The 18,317-nt window shown below is 43.7% G+C and overlaps 1 protein-coding gene across 2 annotated transcripts in view; it reads right to left on the bottom strand.

The window, feature by feature from the left end:
* EMC10 (ER membrane protein complex subunit 10) overlaps positions 1 to 12,091 on the bottom strand; it is a 40,263-nt gene extending 28,172 nt beyond the window's left edge. The window contains exons 1-6 of one of the 2 annotated variants that reach the window (XM_089655181.1): positions 11,903 to 12,091; positions 10,993 to 11,059; positions 7,323 to 7,435; positions 5,821 to 5,919; positions 2,916 to 3,097; positions 2,734 to 2,827 (exon numbers count right to left, since the gene is read on the bottom strand). In XM_089655181.1, the coding sequence (XP_089511307.1) occupies positions 2,734 to 2,827; positions 2,916 to 3,097; positions 5,821 to 5,919; positions 7,323 to 7,435; positions 10,993 to 11,059; positions 11,903 to 12,064 (717 nt within the window). In that variant the 5' untranslated portion in view covers positions 12,065 to 12,091. The remainder of the gene's footprint in view (positions 1 to 2,733; positions 2,828 to 2,915; positions 3,098 to 5,820; positions 5,920 to 7,322; positions 7,436 to 10,992; positions 11,060 to 11,902) is intronic. The other variant, XM_089655180.1, reaches the window with a different exon arrangement.
* Between the last annotated feature and the right edge of the window lie 6,226 nt (positions 12,092 to 18,317).

The following is an 18,317-nucleotide window of genomic DNA, read 5'->3' as shown; positions in this document are numbered from 1 at the left end:
CAAGTCATTCCACAGATTTTCAATGGTGTTTAAGTCTGGGCTCTGACTAGGCCATACAAGGACATTCACCTTTTTCTCCTCCAACCACTGTGCGGTCATTTTCGCTGTGTGCTTTGGGTCATTGTCATGTTGGAGGGTAAACCTTCTTCCCATTGACAACTTTCTGGCAGAGAGCAGCAGATTTTTCTCAAGAATGTGACGGTATTTTGCCCCATCCATTTTTCTTTCTATCCTGACAAGTACTCCAGTCCTTGCTGCAGAGACCCCCCCCCCCACCCCTGTTCCCCAACAGGATATTCCCATCTCCATTCTTTACTGTTGGAATGGGATTATTTGGATGGGGAGCTGGATTGGATTTCTGCCAGACATGTAGTGTTGAGGCCAAATAATTCGATTTTAGTCTCATCTGACCAGAACACCTTTTTCTATGTGGCCTCAGAACCTTCAAGGTGCGTTCTGGCATACCTCAGTCATGACTGCATATGTCCTTTCTTGAGAAGCGGCTATTTTCTTGCACCCCTCCCATACAAGCAACATTTGTGGATAATTCATGATATTGTTGCCACATACACACAATGACCACTCTGTCAAAAATTCTGCAACTTCTTTAGAGTTGCTGTAGGCCTCTTGGTAGCCACTCTGACCAGTTTCCTCCTGGCTCTTTCATCCAGTTTGGAGCTGCATCCTGATCCGAGGAGGATCTGTGTTGTACCAAATACCTCCCACTTCTTAATATACTTCATTTTGCTTCTAGGCATTGATAAAGCTTTTGAAATTTTTTTTTGTATCCATCTACTGACTCGTGCTTGTCCACAACTTTATCCCAGAGATCTTTTGACAGCGCCTTGCCACCTATAGTTGATTTTTTGCTTCAGTTGCACTACCAGGGACTGAAATGCTCCAGGAAAGCACTTTTCATGCTGAGCTAATCAAAATGACCACAGCGGATTACTGAAAGTCAAATAGCTTTGTGTGCCATTGAGAAGGTGATTAGCTGCACCTGATTGTCATTTTTAGGAGGGGGTGATCCTTTTTCCCAACTGAGTAATTTTGTTTTAGAATTTTCTGACAGGTTAGTGTCTTATCTTTCACTTGGATGTTATAAGTTGCACTGAGAAAATACAGCTGGATAAAACAAAAACTGTGTGTCTTCATTTCAGGCTGCAAAGCAACAAAATATGATTATTTTAACCCCCTTCGCGCCAACGTCACACAAATATGCGGCCTTACAGAACTGGGCTTTTTCCGTGGGTCGTATATTTTCGTACCTGTCTTCGTGCTGGGAGCACGCCACACAGCACGCTCCCATCACAAAGATCGGGGTGTCACTGAGAGCTCCGGGTCCCGTTCTAACGATCAGGACCCCCGATAAATTGTAATAAAAGATAAATTGTATCTCTCTACCTCCTGGCATAGAGGGGGGGAAAAAATGTTTGTTGGAAACAAAAAAAATAAATAAAATTAAATAAAATAAATAAATTTTAGAAAAAAAAATAAAAAATACATAGATCAAGGTTTGATCTAGTTCAGTGCCAGGGTAAGTGTTTGGGTCTAGGTCAGGGTCAAAGGTCAGGATTTATTTTTTTAAATTGGCGTCAGTGTGTTTTTTAATTGTGTATTTAAAATATAAATATATATATTTATTAATAAGAGCCTGCAGCAAAGCATTGCACCCACGATCAGCAGATCATGGGTGCAATGCAAGGCTCCTGCAGACAGTCAGTGTATCTGTCTGCTAGTACCTCGGACGGGCAAGCAGTTACACAATAACAGTAAGCATCAATGAACTACCAAAAGCACTCATCAGCTCCCTAGTAGTTCATTGAGAACTACAAGCTGACAGCCACAAAAGGTGGTACTTGTAGTTCTCTCATTGACAAAACTCTGTGAATGAATGATGCGACTAGGTGGGCGGAGCCACACACGTCCACTTTTCTTTTTAATTAGTGGGAGAGGATCCCCTGTTCGCCTTCACAACGGGGGATGGTGCTGCTGCAACAGTAACATGTTACACCCTGAACACGGGTGTAACATGTTACAAAAGATTAACTTATCCTTTAACTGTAAATACTGATGATATGCAACTACTGAATAACTGAGAGACAGTGGCGTCCCCAGGCAGGTGCGGGGGGTGTGCACCGCACCGGGTGACACCGGACCCGCTCCACGAAAAACTAAGGTGTAAAGCAAGCCGACAATCCCCGCAGGATCGTCGGCTTGCTTTACAACTTACCTTTTCGTGGAGCGGGTCCAGTGTCACCTGGTATAGGTTGCATGCCGACGATCCCTGAAGAATGGATCGGATCTGCGGATTGGGGAGCATAATGGACTCCGATCCATTATGCTCAATCCGCAGATCCGATCCATTCTGCGGGGATCGTCAGAGGGGGTGTCACCAAGTGTTATCACACTGGATGACACCAATCCTAGGGACGCCCCTGCTGAGAGAACAGAATTTCGTGAGCCCTAATGTGCTTATCCCATGAAATCTAATGCAGACTAGTCAAGCGGGCTTATTTCGTTTGCATAAAGAGCAATGTGCAAATTGTCCAAATCAGCCAATTAGATGTTGGTTCGCTATAGCCAAAAAAGTAACCAATGAATTGTAATTGGTTGCTATGGATCTCAGGGCTTTTTGCATCACACCTGCCCTTTTCGCTGTCTTTTTTTTTTCCCAGGCATCGAGTTCTAGTTCTGTATATCATGTATATTTATGAAGGCAGAAACACTTACGTATTTAGCAAAAAAAGATTTCTGTTCTTGTGGATTTTTTGCTTTCTGGGCTTGTTCCATCTCCAAGCGCTCTATGAAAGCTGCAGTTTCAGGTCTGGAAAGAAATAAAATGATATCTAACAGAGCAAATAAAGTTACAGGAAAATAAAAAAAAAACAGAATGATTTGAGATGAAAGCTCACACTGCTGCTGGAACAGGCTGCTGGATATAGACGGTCGTATTAAACTGCTCCAGATCCACATCCTCTACTTCTGCGCTGTTGCAGGACCCTGGGAAGGTGATTATAGAAATGCCTACAATATTCCCAGAAATATCTGTGTGAACAGTGATTTGATCTGAGAGATGAGATTCAACCATGGAGCACTGCAAGGAAATGAAAATATCACCATGACATAGGCTAGTAAAGTTGTACTTGTGCTTTGTATATGCAGGATAAAAGAAAGTTTCTACAGCAGTGTCTTCCCTTCTCCTTCTCACTGCTCTACAGATTGCAAGGGTATGGAGCCCTCTGAACTTGAAGACTAACTATAAGCAAAATTTTTTTTAAATTTTTGGATAGAGTGGAGATGGTTTGTAACATGCGTCAGGTTTTTACTGAACTCTGTGCTCCCATTAAGGAGATCCCCCCCTATTTGTCCTGTTTACCATCATTATTGAAAGTGAAATAAAAAACAAAAATTATGGGTTGTCCCCAGAAAAGTAATAGAGGGGAAATCTTCTAATGGGGACACTAGTTCTGGCGACCCCAAGGAATTCTCTTAAATTTGCAGGGAATATTTCTCACTGCCTGTTTTGCTATGAGACAGGAAGTGAGAGGAAATCTCTGCAATGGGACACAGATGGCGGAATTTTTTTTTTTTTATTTTAACAGAGGTTATAACCCTCCCTTCCCTTACCACCCCTATCCAAAATGGAAAAAAAAATGTTTCTATAGTTTCACTTTATTAGAGCTTGCAGTGGGGTGTCTCCATGCCCACATGACAACACTACTGCCTTAATGGCCTATTGGGAGGAAAGAAGTACTGGATATTTCTTTGCTTCCCACAGGAAATTGGGAGGAGGCAAGTGTAAGCTGTTGCAGCAGATGGCATTAAAGTGTTACTAAACCCCGAACCTTGCATTCACTCTGTCTGGTCTCCCACAGTACACACATGAAAATTATATTATTTTAGAAAATATAAACTGCTTAATACCTTTTCTCATCAGCCGTGCAGTCTTGTGACTTCTATCCGGTCTCCCCGGACCCCGCATTCCCTATATCCGGTCTCCCCGGACCCCGCATTCCCTATATCCGGTCTCCCCGGACCCCGCATTCCCTATATCCGGTCTCCCCGGACCCCGCATTCCCTATATCCGGTCTCCCCGGACCCCGCATTCCCTATATCCGGTCTCTCCGGGGCAGAAGGATTTTAGGAAGTAAATTCTACATGAATCATCTGCCCTTACTCAAGATGGCCACAACCATAAACTCTAGGGGTGTTTTTCAGTGATTTCTCAGCAAATTAAAGCATGGAGACATGGATGGATGGGGGAGTTTCCTCTGAGTATTAGAAATGAATGAAATGGCATTTTTGGTTTGTGGTGCTCAGATACAGTGTAGTTCTGCTTTAAACTTTTTATTTCATTTGTTTTCTTAAAATGAACCAGTTAGAAAATAAAGTGCATGTCATTAGGAAGTTTAAAAAATGGTTTCTCTTCAAGGCCTGGTTCACAATTATGCAGGTTTATGGCCCGTGTTTGGGCACGCAATGTACTCAATGCAATGGGCTGCAGTGCCTGCATTTCCCACAGGGAAAAGGTTCCTGCACCATACTAAAAAAATGCCGTGGCCGGGAAAAGCACCGTGCGATTTCCCTGTGGTTCTCGCAAACACGCTGCAGATTAAAAAAAAAGAATGGCAGCCCCACGCGTTTTCGGGTGGTTGTTGGTATCACTGCAATTCCTGCACCTGCAACCATCCGCAAAGATGTGAAGCAGGCTTAAAGGCCAACTGTATCTTTACAACAATCGTCCTTTAATTCTCCCCATGTCCCTGACTGCAAACCACCTTGTCTTCCCCATTCTCTTGATATTCACTGTAGTTGTCCACATAGCACAGCCTTTTTAGCTATAGTCAGTGGTGTATTTAGGTTTTGTGCTGCCCTAGGCAACACAAAAATTGCCCCCCCCCCCCACAGAGGCTGTGACACCAACCAACACTCCCCTCCCCTACAATGAGAGCCTGACATTGATCAACAACACCCCAGCCCTCCTCAACCGAGAGAGCCTTATGCTACCACCGCCCCCCATACAGTGACAATCTCCCCCCACCACCTTCACAGCTCCGGACATCCCCGGGAACAAGAGTAAAATTCTGCATACACCATCAAGCAGCCCACAGCCTCTCTCAGATCCCACCTGGTCTCCATACTGCATGTGTCCCTTCTCCCAAGACTTCTTTCGGGGGGCAGTGCTACCCCCCTGAAAAATGCCGCCCTAGGCAAATGCCTTGGGGTAAATACGCCCCTGGCTAGAATGCCAATCTTGGGTCCTCTTCTTTGTGCGTAAGGGTATCATGGCCCCTTTAATTTCTCTAAGTTGTGCCTATGGCAGCCTCCAGTAGTCCAGTGGGGTAGAGTTCTCTCATAAGAATGAATGGGTCTGCAGTGCTCATATGCACTAAGACAACTTATAGATGATTTTTTTTTACTAAAAGGGTTGTGCCATGCAAGGCCACACACTGAAAATAACTGGATCTGGGAGGAAGGCAAGTGTTCGATCAGGTGGTTTGCACTCAGAGTGGTGAATGGATTAATTAAAGAACAGCTGTTCCAAAGGTTGTCCTACAAGCCTACTGAAAGAAAACCTGCAATGAAACAAATACAGTGGCTTTACTTGATTTCCACCTGAGAATACTCTGCTTAGCTGTCTCTGCCTTCAAGTCACTGAAGAGGGACAAGCCTGCAGATGAGAAAGTCATAACCCCTGATCTGCATACTTTTCACATTCTTGCCTCACACTGTTGAAGCCAGTGGATCTAGTCTTGCAGTACAGATTTCTTTGAAATTCTACACAAAACATTGAAGAAAAAAAAAACAAGAACTTACTGCCCGAACAAATGATGTAACATATTCACTGGATTCTTCAGAAAGGCCCAGCTTATAAGGGATCCGAATCCTATAAAGTCCATTCAGGTTTGCAATATCCTGGAAATAAATTATTATTATTATACAGGATTTATATAGCGCCAACAGTTTGCTCAGCGCTTTACAATATAAAGGGAGACAATACAGAAACAATACAAGAGGGTTAGGAGGGCCTGATCCTTGGAGCTTACAATCTAAGAGGGAGGGGCTAGTGGTACAAAAGGTAGTAACTGTGGGGGATGGACTAGTTGGAAGAGTAAAAGATTCCATTATTAGCAGAGGTCAGGATAGGCTTCCCTGAAGAGATAGGTTTTCAGAGATCGCCTAAAAGTGAGCAGAGTAGGCGATAGTCTGATAAATTGGGGTAGAGAGTTCCAGAGGATGGGGGAAGCTCTGAAAAAGTCCTGTAGACGAGCATGGGAGGAGGAGACAAGAGAGCTAGAGAGCAGGAGGTCGTGCGAGGAGCGGAGAGTACGGTTTGGGTGATATTTGGAGACAAGATTGGTGATGTAATTTGGGGCAGAGTTATAAATGGCTTTATATGTTATTGTTAATGTTTTGAATTTTATCTGTTGGGCAATGGGAAGCCAGTGGAGGGATTGGCAGAGAGGGGTGGAGGACACTGAGTGGAGGCCAGTGGAGGGATTGGCAGAGAGGGGTGGAGGACACTGAGTGGAGGCCAGTGGAGGGATTGACAGAGAGGGGTGGAGGGATTGGCGGAGAGGGATGGCAGATACAGAACGGTTAGTAAGGTGGATGAGTCTGGCAGCAGCATTCATGATAGACTGAAGAGGGGATAGCCTGCGATGAGGTAGGCCAATGAGCAGGAAGTTACAATAAATGCATACATTCACTATACCATTAACCTACATGTGTGATCACAAAACCCTGACCTGTTGGATTCTGATAAATCGTTCCATTTTGCATCCTAAACTATGGCTGTGCCCGGACAATGTTGTTCTGTAGTCATTTGCAGTGTGAGATTTAAGGTACTGCTAGTCTCAGGAGATTTGAGGAGGTAACCACTGTGCTGCTCATTGTTTTCTTTGCTAGAAAGGAAGCTGTACCTGAGGCTCTACAAGTATCTCTCTGTTCTGAGACTAAATCTGTGGATCTGTGCTTTCTACATCTCTTCTGCTGCTTCTTGTTCACAATTTTCATAGGTCATCAGGGAAGGGGGGGGGGGGCATTGATATGAGGAAGCAAAGCCCTACTCCTCTACCAAGATGGCCAGTTCCACTCAGTGCAGAAAAATGTATGGTATGTCAGTAATGGGGAAAAGATCAGCTGTAGGCAGCTTGCCTATATATACACCAGGGACCAGTGCTTGCCCTTTCTGGGGACGGCTTCCACAACACAAGTCTTCCTCGGTTCTTGTGTGCATGCAAAATAAACTAGCTGCTGTTAAACATTTTTTTAAAGGGACTTTGAAACATAAATCGTATTGTATTGTAAACGCCTACCCTGAGTCTGTTCCTCTCATCCTCAGTCAGCTGCTTCTGTACAATAGAAACACTCTGGTCTGGGGAAGGGCTCAAGATCAGCGATCCTCTCTTCTTGAAGTGGATACTGTCATCTATACCAAAACAGAGACTCAGGTTAGACATTTTATTCTGCACACCTCTCACTTACACACATAAGGAAAGTCTTTAAAACACAAAAAGACACAATACCATAAAATGTATTTATTAGTTATAGGTACTTATATAGCACCGTCAATTTACACAGCACTTTACATATATATTGTACATTCACATCAGTCCCTAACCCTCAAGGGGTGTACAATCTAAGATCCCTAACCCTCAAGGGGTGTACAATCTAAGGTCCCTAACTCACATTCATACATACACATACTAGGGCCAATTTAGACAGGAGCCAATTAACCTACCAGCATGTCTTTGGAGTGTGGGAGGAAATTGGAGTTCCCGAAGGAAACCCACGCAGGCACAGGGAGAACATGCAAAGTCCAGGTAACCACTTAGTTCTCTTTAAAGTGGTTGCATTCTATGTATGAAGAAGAAGAAAACTCAGTGTGAAGCCCCCCCCCAATACTCACCTACTCACCTGAGCCCGATCTTGATCCAGCGCTGTGCAAGGGAGCCTCGGCCATCTTTCCTTATTGGCTAAGACAGCAGTGGGAGTCATTGGCTCTCACTGCTTTCAATCACAGCCAGTGAGCCAATGAACAGAGAGCGGGGTGGTGCTGAGCTGCGGCTCTAAGAGTCTTAAGGGTGCATACAGCAGGGCTCGGGAGCAAGCAGACACCAGTGCCACCATAGCAAGTGGTTTGCTATTAGGTGGACTGGTCAAGGGAGAGAAGCAAAGAGCACCGGTGGGGGACCCAAGAAAAAAAGGATCAGGGCTGCTCTGTGCAAAACCATTGCACAGAGCAGGTAAGTATGACATGTTTTTTTTTTTTTTTTTTTTTTTTTTAAATAACACACACACACACACACAAGCATTAATATCCCTTTAAAAGCAAATGCAGGCACCCAAAGGTCCCTGCACATACCTGTACAAGCTTTTAGTACCCCCTGCTTGGACCAAATGGCAGGCACTGTACCATGTCCATTTTCTACCGAGCCAGCAGTATGATGGGCTGCCTCACTGGCCAGTAGGATTGATAAGTGAGAGGGTATAGACAAATTTAGCACTATGATGAGATTCTGAAGCTTTGCCCAACCTAACAGCCCTGCATTTGGACAACGAGAGAGTATTGAAAGCTCCTACAGGTACTTCTTGGTGCCGACATTTCATACCAGTCATTGGCTTTCACTAGTCTTAAGTGACAACTTCTTGAGCGCACCTACTGTATACTCAAATGTGATACAATATACAGTAAGATTTTTGCTGACAAGTGACAAAAGGGCTGATACTAATTGGATATAAATCTGGTCTAGTTCCCTCCAGTGCCGCTTTAATCTCTGAAACCTAAAAAAAATGTTTAAAAAAAAAAAAAGCGAAGGACGTACAGCCAAAGCTTTATTGGCGATACGTCTCTTCTGATTCACACTTACCTTTGTACTCATGTAACCCAGAATCAGCAAACAGCAGGTTAAAGCCCATTGTGGGCTGACATCAAGGAGATGCTCCAGGCACTGGAAGGACCCTGACTATATTGCTGGGATCCACGCAGATGCCTGATCAGCACCTGGCTCAGCCTTTCAGTTGCTGCTGAAAGCCTAAAGCAGACGCTCCCGCCCCCTCCCCAGCCCAGTGCTCCGGTGAGTGCATAAAGGCTGTAAAATCAATCATTTCTTCTTCTCTCTGTGAGAGCTGTTATTGGTCACAGCTTGTCACGTGGTACAAGGCTGTTGTGAATAGCCCTGTACCATGTGACCTCTGTGATCATTCACAGATTTCACACGTAGTAAGCAATGATGTCAAAAGTGACATCTTGTTTACTACTATTCATGTGATCACTGATTGGCCAATCAGTGATCACATGATTGGGACCTCACACAGAGGTCCCGTACAGCGATCACTGGATCGTGGTGACGCGCGCTGCCAGGGAGCGTGCACAGGCAGAAAATGCGGGCACCATTTATGAACGGCAACCTACTCCTGCACAGCTCCCGTGATTAAGTGGAAGTGGTTAAAGCAGACCTTCAATAAAAAAAAAAAAAAAGAAAAAAGAAATCATATTTGAGTGCTTTACACAGCCCCCAACACATACCACGTACAGCAGCACAGTGGCTTAGTGGTTAGCACTTCCGCCTAGCAGTACTAGGGTTGTTGGTTCGAATCCCAACCACGGCACCACCTGCCTGGAGTTTGCATGTTCTCCCTGTGCCTGCGTGGGTTTCCTCCAGGTGCTCCGGTTTCCTCCTACACTCCAAAGACATGCAGGTAGGTGAATTGGATCCTGTCTAAATTGGCCCTAGTATGTGTATGTATGGATGTGAGTTAGGGACCTTAGATTGTACACCCCTTGAGGGTTAGGGACTGATGTGAATGTACAATATATATGTGAAGCGCTGCGTAAATTGACGGCGCTATATAAGTACCTGAAATAAATAAATAATATAAACAAAAGGTTTCCCAGCAAACATACCAGCTTGCCTGCAAAACAACCAAACTGGCCATGTCTAACAATTCATGTTAAAAACAGAGGATTTTGTTGCACACATTTTGCAAATATAGGCGCAAGCCGCAGTGCCCACGTCAAGGCTCCCTATGTACTGCAGTCCTAACTCTATAGATTCCAGAGTCTCCTAAGTCTCGTTAGCGGAGCCTTTGAGAAAGCCGACGGGGGCACAATGGGTCAGACGGCCAGTGACCTCATCAAGCTAGGCGAAGCTCAGATGCCATTTTGGAAAGTCGAGTATTCTAAAAGCCTGTGACATGCCTCAATGAATTTTTCAACATGTGAGTGGAATTTTATACTTTCTTATGGAAATAAACTGGTGGTCTGCACTACTGGATGTTTCTTTGCCAATTTGGTTTCCAGGAGGGAGGGGCAGACGACCCCTTGTGGACATTGAGGTAGTTTTCTTTGAAAATGGAATCAAGATTTCGAGATAGAACCAAGATTTGGGGATATTTGTAGATGCAGTTCTGTTTTTTTGCCCATTAGAGACATTCAGACACCAGGCTCCTGGTCCAGATGGAGGAAAAATTGGGGGTACCCACGCCGGCTGAAACGTTGATCAGGCTGTACATTTTAGAAGTTCAAGTAAGTGCATAGTGGTGGAGGAGTCACATGGAAGATTGTTTCACTTTTTGCATCTGAAGTGGAGTTCACTCACCACCATTATTTTGAATGGACTATTTCACCAGCACTTGGCTCCCTTTCAAGATTTTGCACCAGCACTTTATGATTGGTTATATATATTTGTTGCAATGGGTTACATTAATTTTGTTGTGCTACATTTGAGTGTAATTACACATTTATATTGTCTTGTATGCACTTTGTCAATAGTGTTTGCCCAATTTAGGTTTGAATTTATTAAGAATTGTATTTATTTGTAGCGCTGCACTATTTGTTTACATAAGAATAAGGAACATGTTATCCATCAACAACCACACAGCTCTGGCAACTTGTCTCCATCAATATGTCCTGCCCTGATTGGAGATATGAGTAAAATGCAAATTGCTGAGAAGTATTCCAAGCAGTTCTGTTCACTTGCTTACCAAGTTCAAACGAATGTTCCAATTCTAGGTTTGTTCCACAATTTTCAGATTCTCTTCCTTCTCCAACCTGGAAAGAATGAAACTGGAGATTAGTCCCAACAAGAAACATAACTGCCGATGCTCGTGGAATTTAAAGGAGAATTCAGGGGCTTTGAAAATTGGCCTTTGGGTTTTATTAATGGCCAATGTCATAATAACCTCTAAATTGCTACCTCCACTATCACAATGTCTTGGTGTATTTTTCTTTATTACAAACACTACAGTAAAGTACAACTAAAGGCTCATGTATGACAGTCTAAGCAAGGCCCAGTATAAAGCCCAAAAACTGCTATACGCCTCCCAGGCCCAGTATACTGCCCACAGGCTGCTATACGCCTCCCAGGCCCAGTATACTGCCCACAGGCTGCTATACACCTCCCAGGCTCAGTATACTGTCCACAGGCTGCTATACGCCTCCCAGCGTACAGCCCACAGGCTGCTATACGCCTCCCAGCGTACAGCCCACAGGCTGCTATACGCCTCCCAGCGTACAGCCCACAGGCTGCTATACGCCTCCCAGCGTACAGCCCACAGGCTGCTATACGCCTCCCAGCGTACAGCCCACAGGCTGCTATATGCCTTCCAGTGTACAGCCCATAGACTGCAATATACTTCCCAGTGTACAGCCCATAGACTGCAATATACCTCCCAGTGTACAGCCCATAGACTGCAATATACTTCCCAGTGTACAGCCCATAGACTGCAATATACTTCCCAGTATACGGCCCATAGACTGCTCTATACCTCCCAGTATACGGCCCATAGACTGCTATACACCTCCCAGTATACGGCCCATAGACTGCTATTCACCTCCCAGTATACGGCCCATAGACTGCTATATACAGCTGGCCAGTCATTGTCAGCCCCTTACCTTCACTCTGCACACATTAGCCCGAGTTCCAGTCGGGAGTAATAAGGAGACAACGAGAGACACAAGCACACCGTGTGCCATCCACCGGGCCATCACCTTCCCAGATAAAGTCAATGTATTCATGTCCCCGTGTCCCCTCCGTCCCACCGTACAGGCCGCCATGACAGTCCGAGACGGAAATCACATAGCGCATGCGCATCAGTCGCCAGCCAGACTGTACCAAACCAACATGGGGGGTGGAGAGATTTTCATCTCTTATCTCGCTAGTATACCAACGTCGAAACCTTTCATTAACTCAAATAACACCTCTGCAAATGGACAATTCGTACTGATTGCTGGTGCGGGTTAGAAAGTCAAGGAGAGAAGTACAAAATGGGATATACCATGTGACTTGAAATCGTGCGGGTTAAGCCTCGATGCGACTGACCAATCAGAATGTTATATAGCCAGGCAGTCTAGTTGCAGTTGCTGTATCTATAATCTACCCCCAACTACTCCTGTCTGAAACTGATTTTGACATATAAATAAAGTTATTAAAAGGCAAGAAAGGAAAACAATAAAAATATATCAGCTGAGTATTCTTTAACCGCTTTCCCGCCATCCATTAGTAGAACTAGTGCTACAGGGCTGCACAAAATCACATATATACAGGATTTACGTTTCCGGGTAGGGGGTGCACACGCGCTGCCCTACCTGCGCCGCCATTGGCGGCCATGGATGTCACTCACTGGGTCCTGGCCGGAGATTTCCCACTGGCACCCGGCAATCGCCGAGTAGAACTCACAGGAGAGACCTGTGTGTAAACAACACAGGTCTCTCTCCTGCCTGTCTCCCTAGTAAAACACACAGCACACAGTTAACCCTTTGATCACCCCAGATGTTATCCTCTTCCTGCCCAATGCCATTAGTACAGTGCAGCTTTTTATTAGTCAGTCCCCCCCAGTGTCAGAATGCTCGCCGCAGTGTGACTTTAAGTCACTCGCCGCCATTACTAGTATATAAAAATACAGTATATATATCGCCATTTGTAGACACAATAACTTTTATAACTTTCACGTAAACCAATTAATTTACACATATTGGGATTTATTTTTTTTTATTAGTGTCACTGGTGTCAGTCAGTGACACCAAGTCAATTCCCACCCAGTGTCAGAATGCGCACCGCAGTCCCACTTTAAGTCGCTGCTCGCTACCATTACTAGTATAATTTTTTTTTTAAATCCAGTATATATATATATACTGCCATTTGTAAATTCTATAATAACTTTCATGTAACCCAATTCATTTCCAGGTATTAGGATTTTTTTTTTAGCAAAGACACGTAGCACAATACATTTTGGCCTAAATTTATGAAGAAATTTGTTTTTAAATTTTTTTACTGGATGTTTTATAGCAAAAAGTCAAAAATATATTTTTTTTTTCAAAATTGTCGGTCTTTTTTTGTTTATATCGTAAAAAATAAAAAATGCAGAGGTGATCCAATACCACCAAAAGAAAGCTCAATACGTGGGAAAAAAAGGACGTCAATTTCATTGTAGCATTGCATGACGGCGCAATTGTCAGTTAAAGTAACGCAGCGCCGTATCGCAAAACGTGGCCTGATCATGAAGGGGGGGGAATCCTCTGGAGGGCAAGTGGCTAAAGCAGAAGTAAACTCAAACACTCAAACATACATTTCCTGTCCCTCCCCCTCCCTCTAATGCAGGCCCTACACGGGTCGAATTCCAAATAAATTTTCTTTAGAAAATCGGAACTTTTGTGAATTTTGTAATTTAATGGGACCGCTATTGATTTTCGAAATTCAACCAACCAAGCCTTCAATTTCTTCTCATGTTGCTACAGAAAAGAATTTTCGTGGCCAAGAATTTTCTATTATTTCCAGGTCACAGCTTTATATTTCTCGCACGATTCTCCCATCATCGATCTGAAATTCGGTTGTTTTTAAAAAAATGTCCGATCACTCAAATTCTATGGTCACACGAAAATCAGCCTTTTCTGTGACCCACTAATGGTGCGAAATTCGAACAAAAATTCTTAGAGAAGATTTTCAAAAGAAAATTCTTTCGGAATTCAAAACATGTTTGGCCGGCTTTACACAAATGCTAGAAGTTTTTATTCTCTTTATCTGTTTACTGTTTTCCTTCCTTATGTGCTGCAAGGTAGCATTTCCAGGTTTCTGGCCTAGGCCAGGCCCCGATGCCTCCAAGGATTGCTCCGTCATAGCGGCTGAGCAGCGTATCTGCACATGTGTGCTGGATTTCCACGCATGCGCATAAATGCTGCTAGGCACTATATTGCCTATCCAACAGAAGCTGGTAGCATTTGTACGCATGCACAGAAATCTACGGTGCGCAGATGCGCTGCTGGTTTCCTTCAGCTCCCAGATGCCTGGAAGAGACCAGTGAAGCATCTGCGCATACGCTGGTTTTTTAAAAATGGCGGACGAGGGCTTTAAAGTGGAGAGGGGGGGAGCAGCTCAGTTCAGTTTTAAAGTGTAACTTTAGTTAGAAAATGAAGTCCTGCGAGATACTTCAGGCTGGCCCCTTTTGCAGGTATAGCTATGTAAAACAATAAATATAAGTGCCTACTTTTTATAATCCAGTAATGCACTGTCTCACCCAGGGGCGGACTGACCATTTGGAAACTTGGGCAGTGCCCGAGGGCCCGGGGTCAGTAGGGGGCCCCATGAGATGCCCCTGGTACCTTTTTCATAGGCTTTTTTGAGTTTGGGCAAGGACACAGGGGCTCCATGATCCCCTATTGTCCGGGGGCCCCATGAGTTGTCAGTCCGCCCCTGGTCTCACCCTGCTCTGCACATGCTCAGTTGCTCTCTGTTTTTGGCACTGTGCCTAAAATATAGAGGCCAATGGGCTGACAGCCTAAAGATTTACTGCTGCTCAGGGGCTCTGGGCTTCAGCAAAATGGCAGCCTTGGAGCAATGCTGGAAGCAATTTACAGCACACGCTAATTTTGGTAGCAGAATTTTTAATGTGGAATGTATGTTCATTGCTAAAGAACATTATTTTTTTATCAAGTTGTTATGGGTAAATTTCTACTTTGACCCCTTGGTGCCGAGTGGGGCCGCATATTTCAATATCTCCCAGCTCCCAGCACAGAGACCGGGGGTCTCACTGAGAGCCCCTGGTCACGTACTATAATTCAGGACTTGGAACTCCCGATTCCAGGACACCTGACTGCTATGATAGCCTCTGATTGGCTATCATACAGATCAGTCACTGTGAAGCCTGCCCCCGGCTTCACAGTGACTGACCAGTGTATGGAGGAGAGATATATTGTATCTCTTCTCTCTTTGCAGAGAGAAAAAAAAGACAACAGTGTGTAAAAAAAAACAAAATAATAATAATAATAAAAAAATACCTAGATCAAGGTTTGATCTAGGTCAGTGCCAGGGATAGTGTTTGGGTCAAAGCCTGGGTCAAAGGTCAGGGTCAGTAATTTTGGGGGGCAATATTTTTATTTTACACTTTTTTTTATAAGTATCAGTGTCAGTGCATTTTACGAAGGATAAAAAAAAAAGAAAGAAAAATTAACACCATTGGCCACAAATGCCATTTTCGTTTTTAGTTGTATTTTACTTGTCTAAAATAGTGTTAATTGCATTGACAAAAATATTTTCATTGACAAAATTAATACTGCTGAATGGATTATTGCTGAATGGATTACTGCTGAATGGATTACTGCTGAATCTCAATATACAACAGTATAATTTTCGAATGTTCATTTTATTATTATTAAGTAGCCTTCAGGTTCCAGGCACGTGAAAAGGGCTGAAAGGTGCAGTCTGGAAGAAAGATGCAATCAGTCTCCTGCAGGCAGGAGATAAACCCACATGGAAGAAAAATATATTTTACATATATTTAAAAAATATTCTTCCCAAATATATTGACATATATTTGAAATACTACAATTTTGGCCATATTCAAAAAAATAAAATAAAAATATATATATATATATATATATATATATTGTATGTTGAAATACATTTTTTATATAGTACAAAATATATGAAAAATATTTTTAAAAATGCATTTTCAAATATACTGTATGTCTTTAAAGATACATTTTTAATCTACATTTTTGGAATGCATTTAAAAATATATGTAAAATAATATATAAAAAATACTTTTTTATATTTTAAAAAATCTGAAGAATATATTTAAAAAAAATATATTTTTAAAAATATTTTTCATATATTTTGTAATATATAAAATGTATTTCAACATACAGTATATATATATATATATATATATATTTTGAATATGGCCAAAATTGTAGTATTTAAAATGTATGTCAATGGGAAGAATATTTTTTAAATATATTTAAAATATATTTGTCTTTCTTATGGGAATGATCAGACAGCAACATTGTAGTAATTGAGAAGCAACATGTAAGCAGGTGCAGTTAGCTACTCTGCCATTAGGTGGCCCTCTCCTGGAATAGAATGGTAAAAAAGAACCATTAGAACAAGTGATAGCTCCCCTTTTAGAAAAAGTCCTTCCTGTAGTGATGTCATGGGTGAGTCCCTGCCCTCTATATAAAAGCCAGGTGGGGGGGGGGGGGGGGGGAGCTTTAGAGTAGATGGAGCATTGGAGTCCCGTATGCTATACCCATGCAGATGTAGTCAACCCAGCCAAGGCTCTGTTCAAGGCAGCAGTCCCAAGAGAAGTGTATAGCATTCAATAGGGGCAGCTACAGCAATCCTGTCTCTGGAACGACTAAAGGAAAGTCGTGAGCTGGATGCCTGAAGCCAAATGGACAAGTCAGAGCCCTCTGAGTGAGTATTCATATATCCAATGATTCTAGGATCGAGAGTAACTGCAGAGAGCATACCTGGCTGGGTCGAGGTATAGTGTGATACTCAGAGGGAGAGACTGTCTAATGGAAGATTGCTGCTAAGTTGCTGCATATGCTTTCACATGTGACTGCTGTGGACCGTCCACTAAATGCAATTGTCAATGTACTGTTAAGTGACTCTGGAATGTATATTGATATTCAAGTACCAACAGTAACCTTTTGCATGAAAATCCCTTCTTTTGGGGATATAAAGGTCAACAGCTGGAAATGTCATGTGGAAGCCTGTGGCATTAAGTATAGCCTCAGCAGACGGGATGGTGTTCTAGAAAAAGGCAGGAGTGGGGTGGGGACCTGTACCTTTGGCACCAATTCTAGATAATCATGAATCCGCTCTTACAAGCAGTAGGGGCTGATGTGTGTCGCACATGTGTAAACAAAGCTCACAATTCAAAGGTTTCTGCACAGGCATGAAGACTGGCATGGTTGTGCTGACCAAGCCCCCCCCCCACCCTGAAAATATCAAAACAATATTTTCACTAAAAATACACTAAAATCTACGTTGTTAGTGGACAGCAGGTGCGTCCCTAGGGTTGGTGTCACCTGGGGCGATAACACTTGGTGACACCCCCTCCGACAATCCCTGCAGAATGGATCGGATCTGCGGATTGAGCATAATGGATCGGACTCTGATCCATTATGCTCCCCAATCCGCAGATCTGATCCATCCTGCGGGGATCATCGGCATGCAACCTATACGGGGTGACACCGGACCCGCTCCATGAAAAGGTAAGTTGTAAAGCAAGCCGACGATCCCCGCAGGATGGATGGGATCTGCGGATTGGGGAGTATAATGGATCAGAGTCCGATCCATTATGCTTAATCCGCTGATCCGATACATCCTGCGGGGATCGTCGGCTTGCTTTACAACTTACCTTTCCATGGAGTGGGTCCGGTGTCACCCCGTGCGGTAGATGTCACCCGGTGCGGCGCACACTCCCCGCACCTGCCTAGGGATGCCACTGGTGGACAGCATAGCTCCCAACTGTCCCTGATTTGGAAAAAAGTCCTTCTGTCCCTTTTTTCTCCATTTGGTCTGATCTTTAGAGTTGTGTATAAAATGCACTAAGCTATCCAAAAGTGTTTCCCAGTGCTAAACATTTCATCCAATTTCTAAATTGTTGCATTTGTAAGATTCAAAAGCCAATAAAGAGGAAAAGTAGTGGTAAAAATGCACTTCTCGGCTTAACCTATATATTTTTTTTTTTTTTTTTTATTGGTGCAATTCTTCTTTTAAGGGGGCGTGACGGGGTGTGTCCTATGCCAACATACTCTTGCTAGTAGGTGTCCCTCATTCCCATCTCAGGAATTTGGGAGCAGGGGCGAACTGACTGTTTGGAAACTCGGGCACTGCCCGAGGGCCCGGGGTCAGTAGGGGGCCCCATGAGATGCCCCTGGTACCTTTTTCATAGGCTTTTTTGTGTTTGGGCAAGGACACAGGGGCCTCATGATCCCCCATTGCCCAGGGGCCCCATGAGTTGTCAGTCCGCCCCTGGTTGGGAGCTATGGGATAGTATGTATTTTGGGCCACTCACCACACTTA

The sequence above is a fragment of the Staurois parvus genome, unplaced genomic scaffold (assembly GCF_062004578.1).
Source record: "Staurois parvus isolate SC_StPar_1 unplaced genomic scaffold, SC_StPar_1.0 ptg000827l, whole genome shotgun sequence".
In the NCBI taxonomy this organism is placed as follows: Eukaryota; Metazoa; Chordata; class Amphibia; order Anura; family Ranidae; genus Staurois; species Staurois parvus.
This window is presented reverse-complemented; position numbering and strand designations above follow the sequence as displayed.